The sequence below is a fragment of the Lonchura striata genome, chromosome 1, assembly GCF_046129695.1.
Source record: "Lonchura striata isolate bLonStr1 chromosome 1, bLonStr1.mat, whole genome shotgun sequence".
Lineage (NCBI taxonomy): Eukaryota > Metazoa > Chordata > Aves > Passeriformes > Estrildidae > Lonchura > Lonchura striata.
The window spans coordinates 109,616,967-109,644,229 of record NC_134603.1 but is presented as its reverse complement, the minus strand read 5'-3'; the positions used below and the strand labels follow the sequence as shown (position 1 = coordinate 109,644,229).

The 27,263-nt window shown below is 38.0% G+C and overlaps 1 protein-coding gene across 5 annotated transcripts in view; it reads right to left on the bottom strand.

Moving 5' to 3' along the window:
• Nucleotides 1–27,263, bottom strand: part of ELMO1 (engulfment and cell motility 1) — a 299,246-nt gene that overhangs the window by 193,743 nt on the left and 78,240 nt on the right. For all 5 annotated transcript variants that reach the window (XM_021553298.3, XM_021553297.3, XM_031503907.2 and 2 more), the window contains 3 exons: nt 20,762–20,931; nt 9,928–9,963; nt 1,753–1,852 (listed from right to left, as the gene is read on the bottom strand). In XM_021553298.3, the coding sequence (XP_021408973.1) occupies nt 1,753–1,852; nt 9,928–9,963; nt 20,762–20,931 (306 nt within the window). The remainder of the gene's footprint in view (nt 1–1,752; nt 1,853–9,927; nt 9,964–20,761; nt 20,932–27,263) is intronic.

Below are 27,263 nucleotides of genomic sequence, written 5' to 3'. Positions count from 1 at the left end.
AAAAAGACTATTCTAGAGGTGCTAAACTGACTGAAAGCGCCAGGTTTTGTCTCTTTACGTTGTTAGAGGGAAAGAAAACAGGGTGTGAAGGGATAAGTATTCTGAAGGTTTTATTCTGATTCTTATTCTTCTTTCTTTCAGTTATGTTAATAAAGTTTTCTTTATACTCTTTAAAGTTTTGATCCTGCTTTGCTCTTCTCCTAATTCTTATCTCACAGCAGAAAATGAATAAATATCTCTAGTAGGTGCACTGGCATTTGGCCAGCATTAGACCCACCACACTCTCCTATCATTCTCCTTGATCCCTTTCTTACTCAACAGTTTCACTTCCAGTTTTACCTACCAGTTTTGGTTTATATAGGTACTTTGTGAAAATGCTTTTGTTTGTCTTTTGGTTGTTTTGTTTTTGTTTTTTTTTTTAATTGCGTCATTATCCAGGGAAACCTGTAGAAGAGCCTGACAGAAGAGATGAGCCATTAACAAGGGGAACACAACAATTTCTTCTATTGTTACAATAAAATTCACAGGGCAAAAGTTGGAAAAATACATTTTTTTTCAGCAAATAACAAAATAAATGCTCTAAAATAACTTTAGCAAGTTTCTTCACATGCTCCACAGTAAGCTCCCCTAGAAAGTAAGGCATTCTGGACTTTGTGTCTCCTTCAGTCAGTTAAAATCAGTTGAAGAATTTCCTTTGCCATTAAAAAGTAACAACAATTGTCATCACAACCTACCTGGACTGTGAGATTGGAAAAAAATTTAAAAACCAGACCAAAACTCAGATCAGCTAAACTATTTTTTTATTATGACCAAAACTGAGGTTTGGTCTGGTTTTTAATTTTTTTTTACTTTGATGGTAGCAATTTTCTAATGAAATTTGAAGTCCTTGCTCTGACACACTCTGCTAAAATGAAAGTTTTTCTGCCACAGATTATAGCCATTTAACTACTGCTTCTGATATTATTTTACTGAAGTAACTGTTACCTTTTGAACCTGTAAAAAATATACTTTAAATTTCAATCAGGTTTGAAAACTCTTTGTAAAAAAATAATTATGTAGTATTGGGGTTTTTCTTCTCCAGTAAATGAGAACTGTTGAATCAGTAACGAATTTTTTTTCTGAAGTCTTGTAAATCTCTGTACCTAAAGAGTACTATTATGTTTCTGCTGCTTTTGTGCATCTCTGACATGTAAGTAAAGAAGGATATGTTGCAAATCATGAACAGATCTGTTTCAAAAACCACATACCTCAACTGGAAGATGCAGAAGGGCAAAGTTCAGCTTGATTAACTCAGATATCATCCTAATTTCAAATTGTAAACTAACTCATTTCGCTTATTCCAATACCCCAGAGGAAACATTTCAGTACTGGGTTTTTTTCCTAGAAATATGCCATTGCTCATTTTAGTTTACATTACATCAACATATTAATATTTTGCTTTAACTGTATTTTATCTGCACAGGGAGGTCACAATGTAATTGAATAAGCAATTTCTCATGTAACAAGCCTAATACTGTGTTGATCCCAATTTACTCCAATTGATTTCCACAGAAGTTGAACCAGATTCTGCAGTACAAATGTTTATACTTTGAGACAGCACTCTAATCCCATTTTCATGTACCCTTTTTGAGCAATGACCTAAATAATGTACCTGGGAAAAAAACGAAGGAGGGAAAAGAAACAAACCCAAATCACAACTCACCTCAAATATTTAAACTGGTATAGAACAGATAGCATTGATTACAAATTTACCTTTTTAATGAATGCCACAGAGAATGTATCCCACGATACAATCCCATGATCCATCAGCTCAACAAATGCAGTCAGTGTAAAGGACAACATATCTCCAAAGCTGCAAGAGACAGGAGTCATGACAACATTTACCAGTAATGCAGCAGGGCAAGGACCAAGGGAATAAAGCAGCAGGAAGCTTTCAGAAAGGCAGGAAAATGAAGCCAATTATGGACTAAGAGGTAGCAGAAGAGCGAGAGAGGCTGAGCTATAGGTAGTCTCCAAAACAATTTAGCATGGATAACAGGAACAGTCTACTGGAGAAAAGCAGTTGTAAGAGAAGTAATCCCCAGTAGAACACTGCATGCAATGCTCAAAAGAAATCAGTCAGTCCAGATTAAACTTCTCTCATAAATTTAGATCTAGCTCTAACAGAGGAAAGAAGTTCACTTTTTTTCTTAGCACTTATGAAATTCTCCTAACTGAAGGCCACATAAAGGTGTCACGTTTTGGTACCTCTGCATCAAGCAAATTGGTGGGAAGTTAGAGGATTGTTTATTCCTTCTCTTACAATAAAGTAAATATATTTTAAAAATGCACCAGAAAAGACTATATATCTTGAGCAGCAACTTTCTAATAGTTAATGCCTTGATTTCTTTCTTTAAACCTGGAGATGCGTCTCTTTCACTTTATCTATGAGTAACCAAATTGCAAAGTGTGCAGTTCAAATTATTTAGGTTTTGCAGGCCACTACCCTGCATTTTACACCTGTAAATTTGAAAGTCACCACATCTTTGTATGAACTCAAGTAAATTCAAAATAAGTTTAAACTCATCAGGGATAATATGACTAGATGCACAGGAATTCTTCATGTTAAACCACAACTTTTAAGGACTGGTTTAATTTCTATACACAGTCAGCAGCCACAAGGATTTCAGTGAAACCCTTCCATGAAGGAACTACTGAGTACAAACAGCAGTGCAGAGATCCTGAAAGGGTGTTACCTTTCAGGGCATGTCAAAATGCCTGAACATACTCTGCCAGTGAGCCATTAAAAAGCAAAATTTGTATACAGTCAAACAGCATGAATAGTCCCAGTGATTTTAATATAGCTTATACCTAATAAAAACATAGAATTAAAAAAAATCCTCTGTCAGACTGGAACTGCAAAATTTAGGATGCTGAAAATCTGAGTCCAATAGTACAGCCATAGTTAATCAATGTAATTAATTGGTGTTCCTTGATCTGTGGTTTATCCTACTGCTCTGCATGAACCCAACAAAAAAAAGTAAACATCCACTCAATGGAAGACATTTACAGCAGTACAGAGGAATAAGGCAGACAAATCAGCTTCAATACAGCAACTCCACTAGCTGGATTTGGTTTAATCTGCCATTTAGGGACACCTGATGGCAAGATACAGCCTTTAATGGCCGCTTCATTTAAGAAAGGACATTTTGCCAGACCTCCTGAGATTCACTACACCAAAAATACCCTTGCCATTCCTGACATTTTGTGAGCAAAACCCAAAAAACACCAGAACACCTTTCCCTTCAGTAAACAGAGGTATGCACAGTGTCTCTGATTACTTATGACAAAATTAAAAACCTACACCAAAGAGAAAACAAGAAAAATAATGTCTCTAAAAATTCACTGTAATTTCACAGGGAATACTTTCTTCAGCAAAGAAATAGTCTAGAAGTTCTGGGTTTTGCTTTGGAGAGCAGAGAATGCTCTTTTGCCTTTTTTTTCTTTTTATAATTGGTTTGTTTGTTTGGACTTTCTTTAATACTGCAAATCATTTAAGAGCTACATTAGATTTAAAATGTCATCATTAGCATTCCAAATATCCAAGGATTTCATACTAAGATTACAATAAGACTCTGAAGGAAATTTAATCAGCTCTGGTCCTGTCACATTCCCCAATTAATTCCTTTCGCATAATATAGTTATTTATGAACCCACAAATTAAACAGCAACCCAAGGAAAGGCTTTCTTCTAAAAGCTTGCACCAAATCCTAATACATCTTCATGACAGAATACTTCTACAAATACAAGGAATATTAATATTATTATTATTATTAATTAAAACTAATTAAGTTTCAAATTTTTTTTAATTAAAAAGGTAGGCCATATAAGTTGAAAAGTAGACAAAAATCTCTCCCAGTATTAAATTAAGCACATAATCTGGCAGAGATAAATTTTCTCATCTGTTTTTTTAAAATTTAGCCCGTTAACCTGTATTTAATATATCAATGCTTTTCAATAAACAAATTGTACATGAAAACTAATCCCCATCAACAAGCGGAAGGTTTAGAGGGCTTACTTAAACTGCATTAAACTTGTGCATGGATATTCATCTTCAGAACTGCAGTGGCTGGAATGTAAGGGAATCAAACCTAGATTCACCAGTCTCATTAAGTCTTCTCATCAAAACTATTGATCAATCCTATCAGATTAATACTGATTAATCCATGCTCCTCCACAGCTCTGGGGAACAAACTGGGCTAATGGAGCTGACAATTCTGGTTTGAATGTATAAACCTAGTTTAAGTAGATCTGACAGTGATACAATCATTTGGGATGCAGAAGGTGAAAGCACTTTTCAATTTAAAATGTTCAGACATCTCATCAGATGTCACTCCAGCAACTCTGCTTCAAATAATTAATGACTGAAGAAGTGCAACACTGGGACTAATCAAGCAGCAAGAAATACTTCAGCTCGTTATTATGCAGCACTACACATACACACTACGTCCCTCTAAAATATATGGCTATACACATGCACCTGCCCACGCACGTATACACCAAGTGCCATTGCAAAAGTCAAAAGCCAGGCTTAAGGGATAAGCATTAGGAGTTAGCACAGCTAAAGATGAAAGCAATCTGCAGGGTAACTAGGGCAAGATAAGAATTAAAGCATCTGCAGGGGGGAGGGGAAGGGTGTTGATTCATTGTTAAGTGCTTAAACACAAGCAGATAGGTAGAAATAGACTTTCAAGTAATTAGTTTCAAAACACACACACAGACACACTCACACTATTAAAAGTGGCAGACAGAGGCTAGAAATTGCAAGGTAATCAGAGCTGGTTTATAAAATTAGCAATCTTTTAAAAAAATGATAGGAGCTATTTAACTCAAGGCCTCTGTAAGGGTTTTGATCATACAAAAAGTCCAAAAAATAATGGGGCCTTTTTCTCCATAAAATTTTTTTAGAATAATCCATGGCACAAGGCACAACGCTTCTGTAACTATCAAACTCTTGCTGCTCTTGCTAAATTACTTAAAAGTTTGCAGACAATTCCTAATGAAGGGGCTTTTTAATGCAGCGAGAGGGAAAAAATTATCAGAAAGATGCACTGTGTAATTGCAATTTCATATCTCATTAATACTGACATCTTAATAGCCTTTGCTCTCAGGCAAGCTACTTCTACAAGCTCTCCTGAATGCTGCTCTGGCTCTGGTCTTGGATGCCTTGCATTGGGACAACTGATGATATTTCACTATTCTTTGCTAGCTCTCCTCTTCTAACCCCCATTGTGAGAGCTGGACATGAAGCATCTCCTCTCCCACAGCAGGTCCTGGCAAAAGCCTGATAGGCAGCAGAAAGATGAGGTCTGAATTGCCATCAGCTGTCCTAGCATGAGCCATTCCAGAGGATTGCCATGCTCTCATACAGCCTGTGGGTCCGCAACCTCTCTGACAAACCTGCCCGAAGATTAAGACAACAGCTGCTTTCTTCAACTCTAGGCTTTAGAGAAATGCCAGATCAAACCTGTTCATTTAAATTCCTAAGAATTCTCTGTATTCTTACCTTAGGAAACTGTGAAGGAAAAAAAACCAAACCCAAACCATTCCACACATTTTGATATTAGCTTTTCTTTCCCGAAAATAAAAATGACAGGAATGTGCCTATGATCCTGATTACCACACCTGTCTCTCACATGCCTTACTAGTATCATTTCTACAGGCTTAACCATCTTTTTATCCTATGTGCTTGTTTTGAAAGATGCCTACAGCAACTTGAATTACTTTTCAAAACAAATTAATGGCAGTTTAGCACCCAAATCCCCTAGATGTTTTTTAAAAATAAATTTTAAAAATCTCAATCCATGTTTCAAACACATAACAAAATGAACATTTTATCACTGTTATGGAGGGAAAAATACTTGGCTGTTCAAATTATTATGTAAATCAAGATAATTAGTCAGGCTCAACTGTCATCAGGTAACAAAAAAAAGGAATACAAGCTTTTACCAAGCTAGATGGAGTATCATGTGCTGTACATGAAAAATACCTTTGTGTAGTGGAATCTGGAAATTAATTGTTACCTGTCTTGCAATGAGTGTATAGCCACCAGCCCACTGGGACTAGAAGCCAAAGAACATGCACCTTTCATGGGCGAAACAGAACCGAAGCTGAGCTCTAATTTTCCAAGGGAAAGCAGTAAAAATCAATTTAATTGGGCAGGAGGTAATAGGAGAGTAGCAGCCTACTGCTAAATGCAGGAGTGGTTAACTAAGTCCCTTATCTGGGCTCACAGCCTAATACTGGGCAGCTGAAAGGCCTGACATCACTGAGGTCAACATCAAAGGGTGTGAACAGCTTTTTAAATTGGAGCTGTCAAGGATAAATGACCATGAATAAATTTAAACAGGGGAACAGAATATATCTAATCATCAGAAGACAAGAGCTCTGGAAAAGCCATAGGGGCCAGAATCTGAAATGAAGACTGATGATGTAGCAGGATGCTTTGCCAGCACAGTGTGAACTTTATATTGCTATGGCTCTTCTTCACTGCTTCTAGACTGCCCTGTTTCTTCAAGCAACTTTTCCAAGGGTAAAACTAAGCCACTGTCAAATCAAAGCAGGAGCAAATCACACCTACTTGGTACTTAGTACAGATGAAAATGATGGAACAATCTGTGTAGTAGCTGCCCCTATTTTTCTAGATGATTACAGAAAATGCACTTAACTGCTACACAGCAATTGACACAGATTTTTTCTTTTTCATTGTGCTAGCCAAGCACTACTGAAATATTTCTTTGTGGTACAGTTTCACTGCATCATTAAAAGGGGTAGCCTTACTGATTTCAAATCCCTTGCATTCCAAGAACAAGAAATAGCTTTGTAACCTTAGTATCAGGGTTCCACTATGTTTGAAAACTAGTTTTCATTAAAGAAAAACAAGGTGTGAATTTTAAACATAACTGTAAATATTATTGAACAAATCCAAGTGTATATAGCCTTACTATGGAGTATGACTAAATCCACATATAGGTACATTAAGCATATGAAACTAGCCCAGAGGAACTATTACAAACTCAAGATGTGATTAGAATTACCTTTTTTTCTTATTCCCCATTCTTTAAATTCCTGGTTTTGTTCATATCATGGCAACTTCCTCAAATGGACTACTTTTCCTAAAAGTCAGGCAAAACACCACTCTTCAATCAGTTTGGTTTGACTACAATTTAGCACTTCAATGCAGAAGTCAATTAATAATTTCACTGGATTTTTAAACATTTATTATGTCATCCTGTACATCCAAAGTAGCTTGTTTTTTTAAATTAGCATTTGGTTCCTTTAGGTGTCTTTAGCCAAGATGACAGGAAGTGGATGCTGAGAAGTGTTATAGTTTAGTTCATGATATCAAGATCTGTAGGGTATTTTATCATTCTAATTTCACTAGATCTTTTCCCATTAATACATGGGGGAAAAATAGTCAAGATATTGGATAACTACACTCATAGAACACTAGTGTAAATACTTTATCTTCAAAACATATGGGCAAACCAGCTTCCAGAACTATTGGTTTCACATACTCAATAATGACTCTGGTATCTTTTTCAGTACAAGTCCCAAATTCAATAAATTTTGTTACTTAATTGTATTATCTCATGTACTACTGCTGGAAATTAAAATATCAATCTTGAGAAAATCAAAATATTAATATCTGAGTACCTCCATGTAAACTTAAGTTTCTACTGACAGGGTTTAATTTCCAAAGCTAGGATAAACTTTAGTCACAGACATGTTCTTTACTACTGTATTCACTGATGTGATGTATCTACATTGACCACTAAGGATCCTCTTAATAAGTATCTTAATAAGGATCAAGTGGGTCAAACCTTGTTCTCATGAGTCAACAAAACTAAACTGTGTAAAAAAAACTTCAGGTCATTAGTCGGATCAGGTCCAAAAACCAGTGTGCAAAAGCAACAGTATTTCAGTACTGTCCTGAGGACAAACTTAATTCATAGAAGCTTACTGTGTAATAGAATTTGGAAACAGAGAGGCGCTGAAAGACTTTAACTATTCTTCCACAAAGAACTATTTTCACACCAGTGAGGAAATGCCATCTAAAAGGACAGGAGACACTTTGTCTCACCAGGGATGATCAGAGAATCACAGAATTTTTAGGGTTGGAAGGGATTTCTAAAGATCATCTGGTCCAACCTGCCAAGGCAGGGTCACCTGGAGCAGGTTACTCAGGAACACATCCAGGTGGGGTTGGAATGTCTCCAGAGAGGGAGGCTCCATGAACTCCCTGGGTAGCCTGATCCAGTGCTCTGCTGCCCTCAATGTAAACTTTTTCCTCATGCTGAGGTGAAATTTCTTGTGTTTTAGTTTACAGCCACTGCTTCTTGTCCTGTTGCTGGAAACCATGGGAAAGAGTCTGGCATCATCCTCTTGGCACCTCCCTTTGAGTTATTTATCTGCATGAGTGAGATCCTGTCTCAATCATCTCCACACTAAACAGGCTCAGCTCCTCTTGAGATGCCCCAAACCCCTAATTATCTCCATGGCTTTCCAGTGGACCTGTCCCAGGAACTCCATGCCTTTCTGGTACTGAGGGGCCAGAACTGGACACCGCACTGCAGATGTGGCTTCACTAGAGCACAGCAGAAGTGGAGGATCACCTCCCTCAACCTGCTGGCATCAGTCTTCTCAGGATATCATTGGCCCTCCTGGCCCCAAGGGCACTGCCAGCTCATGGTCAAGTTGTCACCCTCCAGGACTCCAGATCCTTCTCTCCAGAGCTTCTCTCTACTTAGTCAGTCCCCAACATGTACTGGTGCTTGGGGTATTTCTCCCCAGATGCAGGACCATATACTTCACTTATTTGAACCTCATTAGATTTCTCTCTACCCAGTTGTCCAGCCTTTCATAGGCTTGCTGAATGGCAGCAGAGCCTTCAGGTCATGCTGCCAAGTGGATGCTGCCAAGAATTCCATAAGCTTCATGTCATTTTAACAATTTTCCTCACAATCTAAACTTTTCTGTTATGAAACAAGTTACTTTGTATTAGGTTAAGAAAGTGAACTTAGCAGAATGATTTAATTTTCCTGCCAAATTTATTCTTACAGTATAATTTATTTATTAGGCAATGATTTAAAAATAAATGTTTTGGAGCTTGGTTTACAGCAGATTTGTGAAAGTATGATTTAGCACAGGTTTGGATGGGGAGCTGCATTTCCTGCATGACAAATCACTTCAAGCTCTCAGAATTACAGACATATGCTTAATTGATTATTTTTTTGCTTCCTTGGGTTTTAGCCGTATTTGACATGTCAAATTTGCAAGCCAGTCAAGATATTAGAACATCTATTGGGATCCGAATTTATCAAACAAAGCCTATGCTTAACTCTGAGCAAACAGAAGTATTCTGTTCCAAGTCATCGGGGAAATAGGCAGGGAAATTCTGATAAGAGGCCATTTACTATTTTACATTTTTCCTTTATACAGCTATCTGCAACAACTAGATTACCTGGACCAGCAAATAAAAGGAATTAAAACTAGGACAATGTCCTTACTTTTCATCTCACTAACACAGACCATTACAATTGCCAACTATCAACCACATAAGCCAATGAAATTCAAGAGAGGAATTGGGAAACGTGGGGAAATTATTTTTTTGCTGAAATTAGAAAAGGAAACAAAAGCTTTACTTCAGAAATATTAAGAGCCCCTGCTGAAGTTACAGAAATGAAGCACTCATTCCATAGGCAAAGCAAAAAAAGGCTTAATCAGAAAATTTTAACAGGCATCAAAGAGCAGAAAACAGAGAAGTTTGAAGACTTGCTGATGCATATGCACAGTTGTATTTACATACAAAGATTAGCAGAAGGGCTTGAACTCAGTCATGCAAAAGAAGAGGTAGTATGCAAGGTGATCATCTAATCATGTTCTTACCAGGGCTTCATTATCTTCTGCAATTTCTGATATCGTCTGCAAAATTAAAACTTGCAGGTGAGGAAAAACACTCTAAAACATCTGTACTCTATTTACCACATACAACCCCCCCGTACTTGAGCCATAAAATTCATAGACATGCATACAGTAAGAGGCAGTAAATTGGTAACAATTTGCTGTGAACAGAAACAGTTCGGTAACTGGTAATGAACACTCCAATTTCAAATGTTTGTTCAGAACACTTGTGTTAACTTCTGTTAGGAAAAAAAAACATATCTAGACATGCTAATTTAGTAAAACATTTGTGTAAAAAGCCTTTGATACAAAACAATAAAGGTTTATACATTAAGCATCTTCTGTCCCGTTTCAATGACATGTAACCCTTTGCCTGGAGAACTCTTTTATTTACTTGCAGTCTCCACCACTAATACTGATGTCAGAGTCATCAGCATTGTTGAAAGTTGTGTAGCTAGGATGGTAAATGGCACCAAAGATAAACACTACTTTAAACATATAAAAAATAACACCACTTAAACATATTAAAAAAAAAACAGAGCCAGAAATAAATAAAAAAACCCCAATTAATCTCTTACTTAACCATTTTTTGTGCCTCCTAAATCAATTCCATAGTTTTATTTCAGAGGTTTGACTGCAGTTCCATACTGGGCAGATGAGTGTAAAAAGGACAAAAAAGAGGTCCTTCTTTCCTTTCTGCACCTTCTCCCCACGTCTTCCCCTTTGTACTTTCCCTCACAGCAAGCTGCACAGCAGTGTCATTCAGTCATGCAGCTCAGAAGAGCTCTAGGACTACAGGCTCTCCAATCACTGATTCAATTCTCTAATTCTCTCCCAGAAGGTAGCTATAGTTTTGGGGCTTTTTTCCCTTTTGGTAAAGCAGTAATTCCTCACACCTTTTCAAGAGGAACCAGCCTCAAGGAGGGTAGTATTTGGGCTGGCTTGTGTGAATATCAGTGGAGAAAATACAGAGATCATCACGGGAACAGTGGTTTGAAGTCCTTCTCTGCCAGCTGTGAGCTCTAATACTCATGCCTGAAGATAGTGCTGGCACAGTTTACCGCGTATCCAAATTCAGACCGGGCTACAGCCTAAGTCAAATCAGATAAGTGACAAGATTTTCTCCTTGGATTTCACGCCCCTGCTTCCTTTATGCAACAACATATATCTGTGTAGCCAGTAATAATGAATAAACAAAAAACATCCTGATGATCAGACAGCCTTAACAAGTCGGGGAAAATACCCTCAACATGCTTTTATGAGCAGTAAAATTCAAAACAGTTTCCATAGTAGGAGACTCAAGCTTCAGCGGAATGTCACTCCTGTACTTCTGCAAACTAAGTGCTTCCATGCTGTGACAGATTCTGCTAAACCACCAAGACCAATTCCCACAACAAATGGGTTTTGTCATCTCCCAAATGTGCATGGGTCCTTGCAACTTTCTGCAGCACGTCAGACAAACGCCATAGTGTTCTTCCCAGGCAAGTTTATAAAATAGCTGCTTTCTTCCAGGTGCTGACTTTGGCTAAGCAGCAAAAAAACTTGAAATTAGGTCTGTGCTTTTCTGATAGAGAAACAAGTATGATGTTTGCAAACTGGTAGCACTTCAAAGCACAGACTGTTTTGCCAGAGATTTCTCACAACAAGCTCTAATCAGGACATTTTGTCCATGACTGAGAAAGGGATTACAGAGTAAACATCTGAGTCCTAAAACAAAACATTTAGACAGCAACTCTCAGCATTTACAGAACTTTTGTCCATCCTGAGTTAATTAGCAATCAGTTAACCTGAAATCAAAAAGTGTACAAAGAAAATATAAATTTAGAATAATGTGAAGAAATAATTGAATTATATAAGACACTTCTGGTGAAGCAATACAAAGACAAAATTTTGACTTCAGAGGAAAGATAGCCATTGTAGTAAATCAAACAATTTCCACTGACTTCTCTTGCTTTGGTGCGACTAGGGCAGCAATCAATCTAGGACATCAAACGTTGCAGCAACACATGATTATAAATTGACTTTTACCACTGAAGATGTGGATGAAGGCTGTTCTCTAAAGCAACACCTGCTATTTTCATCTATCATCAAACCAAATCATAATAGAGAAGAAACTGGCATGAGCAGGAGGTCCTTTCATATTTACCCACAGACCAAGGAAAAGTCACCAAGGAGGAGCCAAGCGGATTCTTCCAGCAAGTCAGCCTGGAAAGAAACTAAGTATAGTCTGCTATCTCCATCAGCTTTCCCCTTTCTATATATACTTTTTTTTTTTTCTCCAGAGGGCTGACTCTGTGGTAGCAACCAAACAGCTCTGTAGAGCCCTCCTTGGTGAGTTACCAAGGTAGGGTTAAAAAATGCTGAAAGCCTTACTCATCTAGACACTGTAATTAGCTCAATACTTATATATTTTTTTTTCCCCTAAAGAAAGCAACCCTCAATAGCACTTGCAGAGATGGGAACAAAACCTTGGCCAAAAAGCAAATGTCATAAGAGCAAATTAAATAGTAATTGTAAAAGACTGAGATTCTATAGCAGTAAAAGACAAAACCAGTGATTTTTACACAGGCAGGAATCTCAAAATAGATGCCAATCTAATGCAAAATAACATGAATGACAAGTTACCAGGTTAGACATTTTTCTACCATAATATGTTTCCTGTCTGGCCTCAAAGGAACTTTGTGATACACTTCCAAATGAGTCCCAAGGAGCAGCAGTGAGTTCTCTTTGGACTTTCTCAAGCACACAGACTTACTACTTGCTCAAATACTGCAGGTTACACCTTGAGCAGCTTCTACCAGAGACCAGCTTAGTAGGGACCTGACTAAATCAACGCCTATCTGTTCATGTACCAAAACTGCTGTACAAAGACTAAAGATACCCCAAACCTAAACCCCAGCTGGAGTAACACGCAGTGCACAAGAAGGTCTTTTCTGAACTGGGGAAAAAACTAAAACATCCTATTAAGGGAGACACTGTAGGTAGATACCAAGACCTTAAGCAGTCACACCACTTCAGCACAACAATTGCTTCTGAGCCTGCACTGTTTGAACATGAGCAGCATTGTGTAAGAGAACCACTGAGGATAAAAGCTTTTCATGCAGTATGACCCTAGACAGGCCACTGTTACCAAAGGTGGAAGATGTTCACAAAAACTTCCTCCTCTATAAAAACACTGATGGGATGATGGATGAATGACCTGCCAACCACATTAAAGCACCATTTGGCTATTGTTTTTCAAGCAAACACAAGGATAACACACATTCTAGATAACAGGCAGTGTTTAGGAATATGATAAGAAAAATTCAAGAGGACAAATTTCTGGCTTCTGTTTGTAACAGGCGTGGCTATCATAAGCATATGAAATCTGGGGAACACTTTAACTTGGAACAAGCTACAAAATTACTATTACTATTAAATCACACAGCAGCTCTCAGACTCCTCACAGCCACCACAACATCCCACAGCTATACATGGTCCAAAAGACAAAAACATCCTGGAAAGTTGCAGAAGTGGAGATTTTAAGCTCTTCCCCTTATTTTTCTTGGTTTTTCAAATACTACAGTTTTGCCTGGAGTTAAATTAAAACTTCATTTTGCCCACCTTCATACTCTGGAGAATATTTGGAAATATAAATCCACTGCTGGAATGACTCTTTTTATAACATTTTACAAAAGTGGTTGCCAAAGAAGACCCAGTAAAACTGTCTCCTCTCCTCATCCCTCTTCCTGTCAACAGGGTGTCGATATCACCATTTAAATGGGGTCATTTAAATGCTAGTATTCCCAAACACAGGCAAAGTCAAAAAAAAAAAAATCAAGCCTGGAAAAATAGCATTTAGGATGGAGGGACCAGCAACTATCCCTCCCTTCCCTCCAAAATGTGATCTTTGACAGTTCCACCTTCAGATGACCTTGAGATTGGCTCAGTTGGTTAAAGCACAGGGTTAATAACACAGAGACTGTGGGTTCAATCCCTGTAGGGGCCATTCACTCAAGAGTTGGACTGGATGATCCTTCTGGGTCCCTTCCAAGTGAGACGATTTTGTGATTTTTATCTAAAGCCCACAGTGTGTGCTTTGCATATGTAAAAGATGCAAGAAAAATTGTACTTGAGTGTGCTGAGAGGGAGGGTGTAATCCAAGCCTGAAGACTGATGGGGAAACAAACCCAAAATAGAACAAGCAGGAGAAAAGTAAACCAACAAAAAAAGCCACTCCAGAAAAAAATCCTACACCTCCTTCTTTCTTTATGGAAACTGCACGGAAAGATGGAGCTGCAGCCCTTTCTCATTCTCCTGCCATTACCATCTCCACAGTGGTATAGTAGGATTACCTGATTTTATATACTCCTTTGGATTTCTGCCTCACAGACAATAGTCACCCTCTCCCAACATTACAGAAGCACTAAGAAATTAAGATTACGTAAAACCCCTGTTGGACAAGAATTGATTTTGGCAGCAATGTCAGATTAAGTAATCTATGCTGCCAGGTGAAGCTTCACAGGAATAGTTAAGCCTGTTTAATACCCTGTGCTGTCAAAAATACAAATTAATTTCCTCTCTCCATTGGCTGAGTTCTGACAGTTTAGCAAATTGAATTGCATCACTGAGGAGTAAAATAAGCACTGGAGCTGATCAAGAGAGGGAGCAGGTACAACACAGCCAGTAGCCAGGAAGGGTGGTAAAGGACTACTCTATATAGCGGCAAAAATCCACTAGCTTAATATTTTTCCTATCTTCTGAAAATTCATTTTCCATTTATCTACCGAGTTAGGCTTTCACAACTGTTTTCTGGGGCAATATCGTGAGTTCAATCAGGGAACTAAACTGGGTTAAGAAATATTGTATTAAAAGTAGCCTCTAATGTCACTTTTCATAACCTACACCAGTTTCCCAGTCCAGCTTTATAGAAACAGTACTGGTATAACTCTCCAGATGAAGCAGGACAGGAACAAGTTACTGTGAGCAAGGGCAGTCTAAACGTTTTGACAGCACTGCTGAAATACTCATCAGACTGGGATGGAAAAAATCACCAGCAGGTATTTGAGCAACTGTCCCAAAAAGTGTGCTAAAGTCGGAACAACTCCAAACCCATCTGTCTTCAGTTTTCCACTGGGCTGGTATACAGTATTATCTCTGTAAGACAAGCCAAGAGCTAGAATTTCACTGAACAATGCAATTTGTCCTTAAACCATGCACAATTGATCTCTCAGAGACTTCCAGCTGTACAGTAGCCAACTTTGGAACTATCTGTGTTCAATAGAAGGCTCCTCTTTGTCAAGACACAAAGCCCATACAAATACACATTTATTTAGAAGCTTAAATGAACTTGATCTAACTGCATTTATTATTTCAAATAAGAAGATGGCAAAATTTAACAATTAAAGTTAAAAGCAAGGTGTTTTTTTTCTCCAATCTGCTATCCGCTCCTTTGTCTTAGCAGCATCAACTAGCATGTTCCTGTGCCATGGCAGTATGACAATAAAGCTGCTCAGCACAGCCTCATCAATGAAGCAGATGTCTGGAGAACAATCTTCTCAACAGCAGCATAAACAATTCTGGTCTGGTTACTGTCAAGACAGCTAGGCTTAGCATAGTGTCTTTTTTTTTCTTTTTCAGAAACTGTCTGTTATTTCAGCCAAATGGCTGAAAAAGTCATAGAGATCAGGATAATGCCAATTTAAAAAAAGGTAAAAATTCTGCATAGGCCTTTCTCCTTTCTCTCCCATGAGACCACCCTTACTATTATTACTAGTAATAACAAAAATAAATATAGATTCCTTTATAAACTATTTGGCATTTAAGTATTTACAGTGTGTGAATTAACGTTTTCCTTTTCTTGCTTTATAAGGCATTATGAGGAATTTTTTTCCTTCTAAGGAAGGCTGAGAGTCTGTTCCAGTCACATAGCTATTCTGATACATCAAGTAAAAAATCCTACAACTTTAACAGTCTTCTGCCACATCAGAAAGATTATCTGTGCAGACATGGTTTTCTGAAACACAAGTTCTAGGCTTGACTACAGAATACAGCTCTGAATGAGAGAACTATGTTATCACAGTTGATGTAGCAAGAAGACATGACTCCTTCTTCCACCTTGGTTCCTGAAAATATTTTTTATCAGTCATTAGGACACCTAGGACTCAGCAGCATTGCTCATTTTCTGCTCCATTTTAGGGCATTGCATTCTGAGGGGGAGTGGAAGCAGCACATCCTTACACTTCCCCTTTAGACAGTCTGTACACCTAAGCAGATGGACTGCACAGTCAGCTCCTCTTAAGTAGGCACGGACTGGCTTCTGAACAAAAAGTTTAGCATTAGGAGTGCTGTAGAAATCACTTTCTGAAAAACCTCAAAGAAAAATAGCTGCCTGCACACTCCACTCTTTGGTGATACAAACACACAGTCTGAGAAATGATTGGACATCATGGATAATTACAGATTGGAATCAGCATTTTCTTGCTCATCATGACTTGTCTTGCAGTCTTTTCTATAATTTATAGGTCACCCAAACCATAAAAAACAAACATAAAACTATCTTTTTTTTTCCTTTTTCAGTTAATAAGATTCACAGCAATGCTGTGGAAGTAAGAATGTGCCTGAAGGAAAAACAAGCCATCTCAATCAACAAGATCAAGATACATGTAGACAGCTTCTGAGATGTTGCATTTCTGCTGATATAAAGATATTCATATTGACAAGATGCACTCTCAGTTTCACTAAGGCCCATGCACCCTACCACCAACCCCTACAGCTTTGTGCTTGCACACACCATGCCCACAGTTCTCTTATTCTCTAACACATTCTAATTTTCTTCAATATTCAGGAATATAACATATGGAAAACTAACTAGGAAACACTGTTATTTCTTGCCAACTTTTTACACTACCACTTTTCATCACCTGGGAAATGAAAGAGAAGCAACTAGAAATCTAGGGATTTACATTCTCTTACTCTGGTCACTGTACTTTAATAGTCATCAGCTTCATTGAAATAATTACTAAGTAGCACAATAAACAAAGCCAAGTATAAATAAAACATAGGCCTCTTCCTCAGTGAAAGTTACATAAAAAGATGGAGTCTTGTTTTCCAGAGACTACCCAGTAAAACTTAATTACACACTCAAATTATAACTTAAGAGCTGCCTCTAACATGAAATTCGTGTGCAAAGAAAACCTCAGAGCAACTTTGCACTGAGCACGATGGCACTTCTAATGAGCACTGCCTGGCCCCTCAGGGAAAATAGAGAATAAAGCTTGAATTAACAAAATTCATCGATTTCTAGCACAGCTGCAGCACACGGTGAACAGAGGCGCCACTCAGCCTGGGCTTACAGATGTAGGGCTGTTCCCAGCTGCACCGACCCACGGGCAGCTGGCACAGCACACAGAGAGGATCCCTGCAGAACACCAGCAGCCACCCCACAGGGTATGTCCCATTCCTGCTCTCCCAGAGCCTCAGTGCCAGTCCCCAGGGTGCAATACAAGTGCAGAGACAGCCAACACCCCCACACTATTTCACAGCACATCTGCTCTCAGGTGGTGGCTCAGTGAGACACCTAGGGTCTACTGCCACAAAAAAGGGCCTTTTCTGCATCCACTCATGACCAGCTCCTCTCTTGCTTCTTCAAGTCCCTAACTGAGCAGAAAACTAACGTAAGAGAGTTAGATTTCTAACAGAATTGTGTACTTTGCAAAAAGTTAACAGGCTGGATAGGCTTTGTGAAACACACAGACACTGGAACCAACTCCTGGAACTAGCTCCTGGAAAAAAAGCAGGACTGGGCTGAAGAACAGGGGTTAACACAAGAAATAGGAGAAGAAGGCAGGGAGCTGGACCATCTGTCAGCAGCACCAAGACATTAGGTTTGTCTCAGCTGTAGGGGTGGACTCACAGCCCCATTCAAACAAGGCTGGCTCTACAGGAGTAGCATCAAGGTGGCTAAGATAACTCCACAATGAAGATATACCTTAAATGCATCTTTATAAAATACGTTGTCTTCTAACACTGGGCCATGAAAGAAGTTTCTGCCCCACCCCGAAATTTCTGGCTCCTCATTCTTCCTCCAATACCTGGCCCCTGCTTACAATTACAATTACACTATAATGTAATTACACTATATTAATATGATATATATTAATCAATATAATTACAATTACACTATAATGCTAGTGTAATTGTTTTTATAGATTCACCTACGGACATTGAGACAGCAGTGTCGGTTCACCTATGGAAACAGAGAAAAGCTTTATGTTCTGAAGCATTTTGGTGACCTTGTCAGCCTCACAGCCCACAAGACCACATTGGTGAGGGTGCTGAGCCCAAGTTGGGAGCAATGGCAAGGAGACCTTCAATTTGATTTATCTGTTCAGCGAGTATCTTGTGTGGGACCTCTTTTAAACAGTAGTGCAGAGAGTCCAAGCTAAAACAAGAACAGATCATAAGAGGACAACTGACTGATTCCAGCTGCCTTTCTTTGACAGCTTAGGGCACTGAATGAAAAAAAAAGTTTATTTTCTTTCTTTTGAGGAAGTAGTTTGTCTGTTTGCTCAGCGTGTTGACACAGCAGTGAGTGACAGACCCTGATGTGAGGGAACAGATTCAATACCTTGAAGTGAGATGAGACAGGAAAGCACCATGGCAGGTTTAGGCTGTTCTGCCTCTGTATGTTTGCTCCTTTCATCAAATCCCAAGTTCTGTTAAATATGCACTCATCAGCCAGTGATGCACAGTATAAAAGCAGAAGGGAATGTACAGCATAGCACAGATGTTCTGTTTTACGACTCCCTTTGCAAAATCAGACTTGGAAAATCCTGACCTGCTCACACCCTCAGGAGCTGCAGAATGTCTAGGCTGCTGAACATGAAAGACTGCAGTGAGTACTAAGAGCTCATCAACACGTGAAGCTGCTGGAAACTCTTACAGTCTGAGTCTTTGTCCAATGGCCAAACTCAAGAGTATTTCTCCCCACAGACAGAAATACTGATAAATACATTAGACAGGTAGATCAATCAGTGCATGTTTGATGATACATTACATCAGCTAAAAAGGAAAAAAAATTTACATCCCTCAAAATTCAGACACTTAAAAAATAAAATAAAATAATAAAAAAGAAAAAGGCAGTAAACTCTGCTCATATGTCCAGTTTACAAGCCTGCTGTGTGGTTTGAAAACTTATACCTTCGGTCAGGACTTATTACAGGGTATAATTTGCAGTTCTTTCAACAGCAGTGTTGCCTTCAGTAGTTTCCCTCCCAAACAGTTATTTTTAATCCAGACCAGCTTGGGTCATCCCACAGCTACACATATATCTGAAGGGTGGAGGGCACTTGCTTTACTCTCAGTGCAGCCAAAAGAAAAGATTATTAAAAATGTGAATGTTCCTTGTCTGTTTCAACTGAAAATTAAATGCTTTCATTTGAATACTTTCTGCAGTGGAGTAAATTAAACCATTAAACATGAATAATGTCAAAACAAAACAAACCACAAGGGTAGTGACTGTTAATTTTCCTGTGTTCTGATCTTCACAGTTATATGTGAGCCTGTCCATTTAGAATACCTTTCATTAGTACAATAACTGCATGCATATGTTTATATCAACTTAAACTTGTCTTTCCTTTTAAACTTAAGTTGGTCCATAAACAACAAATACCACATGAATAAAAGATAAGTTGAAAAATTTGGTAACTAGAAGTATTTATTTTTAAAGTGGCATAATGTGATGTGTGCCACAGATCACATCACTGTAAAAAATAAAGACTATAGCCCCAAAATGCTGAAGATTAAACCACAAACTTTTAGAAATTTAGTATATAGCTGTAGTTAGAAAATAAGGATTTGGAGTTCCAAAAGCCATTAACCACACAGTTGTTTTTACACTACCCAATATATGGACTACTGGATTCTGGAAAGTACTTAATTTTTCTGTGGAAAATACACAATATATCCCGTACAAGAGCCTCAGAGACCAGTTGTGTTCCACTTCAAAGACCACTTACTACTTTTGCTCTACTTCCTAATGCTATTTAGCTCCTTGAAGCCAAGGGAACAAGCACATTTGTGAGGAGACATGATCTGATTTCAGTTTTCCTTCTCTCAGTAAATGGTGTTGCGTACTGTTGACTTATTCCTGTGTAGTAGAGCTTGACACTGAGTGCAAACCTCTTACTTGAAATCCAATGCTTACTGTTAAAGCATCATTTAATAGTACAACAGTCCAGTTGACACTTTTCTGCTGCACACTACACATTAAGCCAATGGACACTTACTCAGGACTTTGGTCCTGAATTTCACCAATGATGAAATTTGAGAAGGCATTCTGGTAAAGAATGAGTGTATTTTCAGAGGTCAGCTTTCATTTTTATGTCAAAAAAACCCAACTGGTATTAGAAAAATCCCATTCAAAATCAAAACAATAAAAAATGGACATAAAGAATTTTTTACATTTGGGTTTTACTACACACATTCTCAGTAACATGAAATTTAAAACACAGTTTTTAAATTATATCACTTAAATAGCAGCCTTTAAATATACTTTCAATAGTTTATCGAATAGAGAAGAAACTAGGATCCCGGTCTCCCCAAACTTTGTGGTATAGGCAACACTTGTGACTTCCTACTTTGCTCATTCCCAGTCCTGCCCAGCCCATTGCTAGGGGAAATTTTTTAAAAAAAAAAAAAAAAAAAGAGTATCTCATTGATAATTAACATACTACCCTAGAAGTCTAGACTTCTTGAGATATTTAATTTCTCAACTCAGAAAGAGAGCATGAAATCACCACACACGGAAGGAATGCCAGAGTTTAAGCAGAATACTCACTCTGTGCCACTTTCAACCATTTGCGTTAGGAGGGAAATGCCATCCAGGTTTATAAATTCTTGGGCAAATGTAACATCTCGTGAGTAGTTGGCTAAGTCTTTCAGTGCTTCTAACTTTGCATCCATACTAGAAGACTGGATCCTCTCATGGAGCTGCTGTGCATTTTGAGCCTATGAGAAAAACAAAACACACAAAACAAAACAGCTTTCGTTACAATGAAAATCATGAGTAAGATGTCAGTGTAAGCAGGAACAATGGCCATGTTTAATATTAATGATATTTAACTTCCACGCTTAGAAAATATTAAGTAGCTCAAATACAAATTAATTTTGCTAAAGTATATTACTCATGTATTACTCCATTATTACATATAACTATTTAATCATTTGGACTCTTGCAGAATCATTAGCTAAGCAATGGATAGATGTCCCATTGTCTCAGGCAAAATGTGAGCATTACAAATAACAGCCTTTGGCTTGAAGAACTTATGTGTCACATCAATAAAGAAGAAATAAAAATAAAACAAACTGTATCAGACAATCTCAGTAAAATAATAGTGGCACTTTTTTTCCTGTCAATGCTTACTGAGGTTACACACTTTTCATCACCTTCAGCAGCAAAGACTACATATTGTCCTAACAATGCTACATCAAGAGAGACCAACTTCAGACCTTCTGCTCCTTCCTCCCTCTTTTCTTTTGTTCATAGTTCAAACACTCACAAACCCTCTTAACAAGGCGTGCAGAATAATTACTTCCCATATAACACTATGATATTATCTGTAATACATCTTTTTGCATGTTCAATATCCTTGCGTTAGGTTATTCTGGCCATTAATGTTTCAAATAGAGGATGAGTTAGTGAAATTCAAAATGGACACTGATGATACAAAGCTAAAGAAATACTTAAATAATGCATATTAAATTCCCTCTCTCTTTAGCTGTACAAATACTTTAAAATACATCTCACATTTTCAATTTGATACTTTCACTTACCTGAACAGAATACCCAAAACCTTCAGTTAATAGCTAAATAGGTCATACTTCTCTTAGAAAAATAATCCTCCTCCCTACATATAGAGAGATTTGCAAAACTCGGTTTCCTAAAATTCATTTCTTACCTGCATCCAAGGAAAAGTGAATGAGAGGCTATGTGTCATTACGGAAACAAACATAAATTTGGTTGAGAGTTATTTTCTCTGAGATTATGTTTATTCTTTCTCAGCTGGAGAAAAATAGAGAAGAAAGGGCTCTGCTGACAGACAATTCTTTTTCTGTTCAAGTAACGAATCTGCTCTTCACAGAGATGGTCATTTCTGAAGATAAAGATTCTGAGAAAGCAGTAGTTTCTAGTGCAAGTAAACATTTAAACCAGAAGCCCAGAAAAATAACTAGCATAGTGTTGTTATAGATACAGCTGCCTAGCTACATAACTTTGCTTCAAAAATATGAATAAATTAAATGTCCCAATCTCCTCCAATATCAGCAAGATTGGTTACTTCTTGTGTTTACAATAGTGGTGGTAAATACATAGTCTCCAGTCAGCATTTGATCAGAACAAATGCAGTAAGGAGCGTGTATGTGGGAGAAATGTTTTCTAGTTAGTGTGGCTGTGGTTAACAGAGCACTGAAAAGAAATGGAGTATCTTTAGTCCTGAACTTTTTTTTTATGCTTTAACTGTAGGGTAATGCAGCCATTGCAGTTCCATTACCTATAAAAAGGCAGAATCCTGTCATGCAAAAGATCTTTCTGCCACTGAAGGTTACCTACTCTATCAATGGATTTGAGCTGTAATGGGGGAAAAATGGTTTATACAGTCTCTCTGTAATGGCAATGGCTGTCCAAATGAAAACTAAAAGACTACTTTCTCAAGCTTAAGCACGTGATAAGATAAATCATTTGCTGAAATCCATAGAAGAAGTAAAAATAGATACCACTTACTTTCAACTTCCAGGATAACTACTGAATACTTCCCCCAGCCCTTTCATCAGAGGGGGTGAAAAAAGCTTTTCTAAAGTACTCTTCTATAATCAGCTAAGAAAATTCACCTCTATTATTACCTGAACCAGAAGTTCAACATTCAACTCCTACCTTATCAAAGTATGTCCTTCATGAAGCCATTCCTTATGCTAAACTCCCCACTACAGGAAGACTCAAGAGATGCAAAATAGCCTCAAAACATTACTATTTCACTGAATACATGCAATGTCTGAACTCCTGCCCACCTGAGGAAAGAAACACTCTGAAAAAACTTCAATACTGCCACGGCAGCCGCATTGCCCAAACTTTGGAAATGATTGCTCTGATTTAACCTTAAACCTATTAAATCTGTGCACATCTCCAACTTGTCATAATTCTTGAAAGTTACCATTCCCACTATCTATCCACAGAAGAAAGTTCTACTGAACTGGAAGGTCTTCCAGCTTTCCACAGGGGACCCAGTCTTCTAAAAGCTCCTGGATTCAGTGAAAATGGAACAAATAGGAAAGGTGAACAAAACAACTGATTCACACTGACCACGCAGCTCTCCTGAGCTGCTCTATCAGTAAGTCTGAATGGGCAAACCTTAGGCAGCAGAGCTGTGGCCAAACAGATGGAGATTGTAATTGCCTGTGTATCACAATAACAAGCAAGAAAAACATGTGAGCAGAGCCAGGAGAACATCCTCCTCCAAACCCCTCCACAACACACTGCGCTGTGTAAACAATGCTTTGTTTTCATACATGTTGACAATAGATTATTTATGGTCAGGTTCACCCTTTCTCTTGAGGACAGACTTCTGTCCTGCCCCCAGCAGAAACACCTGGGGCTGGTGAACTGCTGCATTCAGCCAGTCAGACTTGTGTAGCACATCTACTGTGTATCCACACCAAGCACGGAAAGAAGCCCCTCTGACCAAACCTGAGAACACCAGGACAAGGATGTACATTATCATCTCAGCTACACTGCACAACACCAGCATGTGCAGGACCAACCTATCAACTGAGCTATGTTAATCTATGTTAATCCTCTTTCCTCTGCAGAGAGTGAGAGCTTTGAAATTCACCAGACTAAAACCAAAATATTGTCTTTGATCAGAGACAGCTTGGAACCCTCTACAGAGCACAAAAATCCACACTACAAAAGTGGTTCAGGCATGTTTTAAGCACATAAGAGTGCTTACTAACATCTAGGCTTTATTTGACTATGCCAGTGTTCCATCACCAAAGTTTACACACAGTTGCAGTTTTCTTACATTAAACAAGTTTTGCAAGACACTACATCCAATAAATCTTGCTCCTTCTACTCTTAGATGAGAAAAGAACAGACAAATGGCAGAGGAGATCTTGATTCAGGGGGTAAACATATATTTGTCTCAGCAAGAGTGCTGGCACACGTCTCACTGGCACCATGGACAAAAGTCGTATTGTCTGTTGTCATCCCAAAAGCCTGGCGCATGAAAATATCGCCTTGGTTAACACCATGCAGTTCTCACAAGCCTTCTAATTCTTGTTGCCATAGCAGTCGCACATGCTTATGCAATGTACAGCTCATTTATGACTGCATTAAAAAATGAAACCCGGATGAAATATGCTCCAAGTGCTTACCAGGGAGCTATTTTAATGATTTGCAAGCCATCCGTGGATGGACAGAAAGCACAGCTCATTAAAGCAATAGCAGAGCTGGCTGCCATGTCTGCATTCTTACTGAAATACCATTCAGGTAGGAGTAAACATAAATATATAAACCTTTGCAACTGAGAATCATTAGAGGGAATCAACAGAAATATGGCTGCTCAAGGAAATGCAAGGCAGAACTAACTGCTCTCCTCTTTAGAAAGGAAGGAAGATAGGAAGCTTGTAAAATGTGCTGTTGAAGTCCCAGCATTTCAAAAGGCTGTCAAGTGGCATAAGCCACATGTCTAGTCTTAAATTACTTGCTCCAAGGACATCCAGAAAGGTTGCCCTTAGGGAGTAGTAGTGCTTAAAAGGAGCAGCTTGATGAGATTGTCAGCTTAAAGAGAAAACTAATGACCTAAATCCAGGATGTGACTTTCTTAGAGACTCAAATAGCCATTTGGAGGTTAAGAATCCCAAGATCATCCTAACAAGGGATTCTACTGATCAAACTATCATTTCTTTGCCACTGAATGCTTTGTGCAAAAACTGTGAAAGCACCTTATTAACCAGACATACACAGGGCTTCTGTACAGGATACAAAATGCAGCGAGTGAGGACAAGAGGGAGGACACAGACCCAAATGCAACCACTATCAAACATGAATGTACCATGGAAGAAAGTTGGACCATTGATTTACATGGCTGATTTTCCAATACGTAATCAGTTGTCTTCTTTATCCTTTACAAAAAGCAAATAAAATAAGAGCATTGTGATCTACCCTGTAGATTTAGTCACACTAGTCAATATGTTGCTAGAAAAAGAGCATAGAGACCATCAGTAACTACCAAATACAGCTTTGTCCTTACCAAACACATGCATTTCTGTAGTTTAATTTAAATCATTCAGTGTTGAAACACTTAAAGGCACTTTAAGTGTGCCTTTTCCTCGACTGTTATTGCCATTTCACCTACAACTGCATATATGTAAGAGAGCAATGGAGGTGGGGATACATTACATGACCATTTTTTTACACATACACATTCAGCAAACCCACCAAGGCTGACTAGCATTTGATGCCAGGTAAGCAATGAGGATCTATTTTAATCAATACATGCATTAATGGTCAACATTTTTTGCATGAACTCTCAAGCACAGTTTGTACATCCAAAGCCATGTACAGATGTGATACACAGAGAGGTCCTGTGAGAGGTCCTGTGGAAGCATTACAGGCAATTAAGGAAGCAAAAAAGGGAAACAGTTATCTCTAGAGTCTTGCACTAAACCAATGACAAAAGCATTACAGATGCATAGCCAAAATTATTACATAAATATGCCTTAAGATAAGGCATGTACAACCACTGCCCACTTCTCAATGCTTTATAAGCATTTTTTTCTATCTGCATTTGAAACAATCTCTTCCACTTACTATTTAAAACGTATCTTTTGAAACATGAAAACATCAGATTAAATCTTTATGAATAGACAAACCCCAACACTGCTTCTCAAATCTACTATGAGCAGAAAAATACAAAGGTGGCTAATTGACCCCCGTGGTCAGTGCTTCTGGTATAAGGTTTATTTAACAATTAATTTACCATTACACGATAAACATAATCACAATTACAGGCTAGACCTGCAAAAAGTTATGCATTTACAGAACTTCAAATACATATTCAAACAATTGTAGATCAAAAATTCTAAACTAGATCCTCAAATTTTTACTTACAGGATTCAGATGTATAAGCAGAAATAAATTAACAACCTCTTTATACTTCCTAGCCCATTTAGATCACCTATAAAGAACACATTCCTCATATCTGTAGAAGCATTCAGAGAAAATATTATGATGACTATCACTGAACACCTTTATTTACATGATTGCTCACTGTATACATGCTAATACATCTGCTTACAAATGAGTGACAGGTTTGAGAACTCAACTAATCTCTGACCTGGGGATCAAAAAAAAAAAAAAAAAAAAAAAAAAACTATGACAAAAGCAAATTGTCAGGGCCCACAAATACCACATCAGAAAAACCCCCTTTACCCAGGTTTTAAGGTAAATACCTCATAAGCAAGGCATTTTTTGTAAGTGCCCAAGAAACTGCTTTTAATGAACAGTAAGTGCTCAAGTAATCAGTTCTTTTTGAAAGCCATTAAATTAAATAAACTACACTAGTTCCTTCAATTTAATTTTCCCAGTATTTTAACATCTTTTTAAAATGATTAGTCATTTGAAAAAGGATTTGCAGGATCTGCCTGAATGAATCCTGCAGTTTCACACACTAAAATCTTGGACTTTGCCTGCTGCATTGCAGGACACAAAAGTCCTTTTGGATCAGCCTCACTCGGGAGCAATTACAGCTCATTTATATACCTGCCCACCATGCACTGGAATATGGTTATCACAAAAGAGATAGTAGCACTACAGCATTTCAATTGTCACATATGTTTAAATACAAAGAAATGTTGCATAAGAAACTTTTTCATGTATCCCTTCAGAAATGCAAATAGACAAAGGGGGAAAACAGGTCACTGAAAACTGCAAAAACACACAATAGCCCAAAGAATTGGCAAGAAAGATGATCGGAGAGGTTAAAATAAATAAGAAAGATGATATAGGAACAAAGATAATATGGGAGAAATTCAATCTGCACTCAAGTTACCTAGGAAACAGAGTGTCTGTGTGGTGAGCAGTTTATAGAGGAAAAAAATAGCATTGTTTAGGAAAAAAACAGTCTTTCAGAGAATCTCACAAACTTAGCAAACAGACCTATGGAAACAAAGAAGCAGTTCAAATTCCCACCAGGCCTAACGACTGGCGTTTGCAAACTTTTAACTCAAAGAAATTTAAAATAGACACATTGTAAATCTCTCAAGGCAAGCATTTATAATGGATTTAG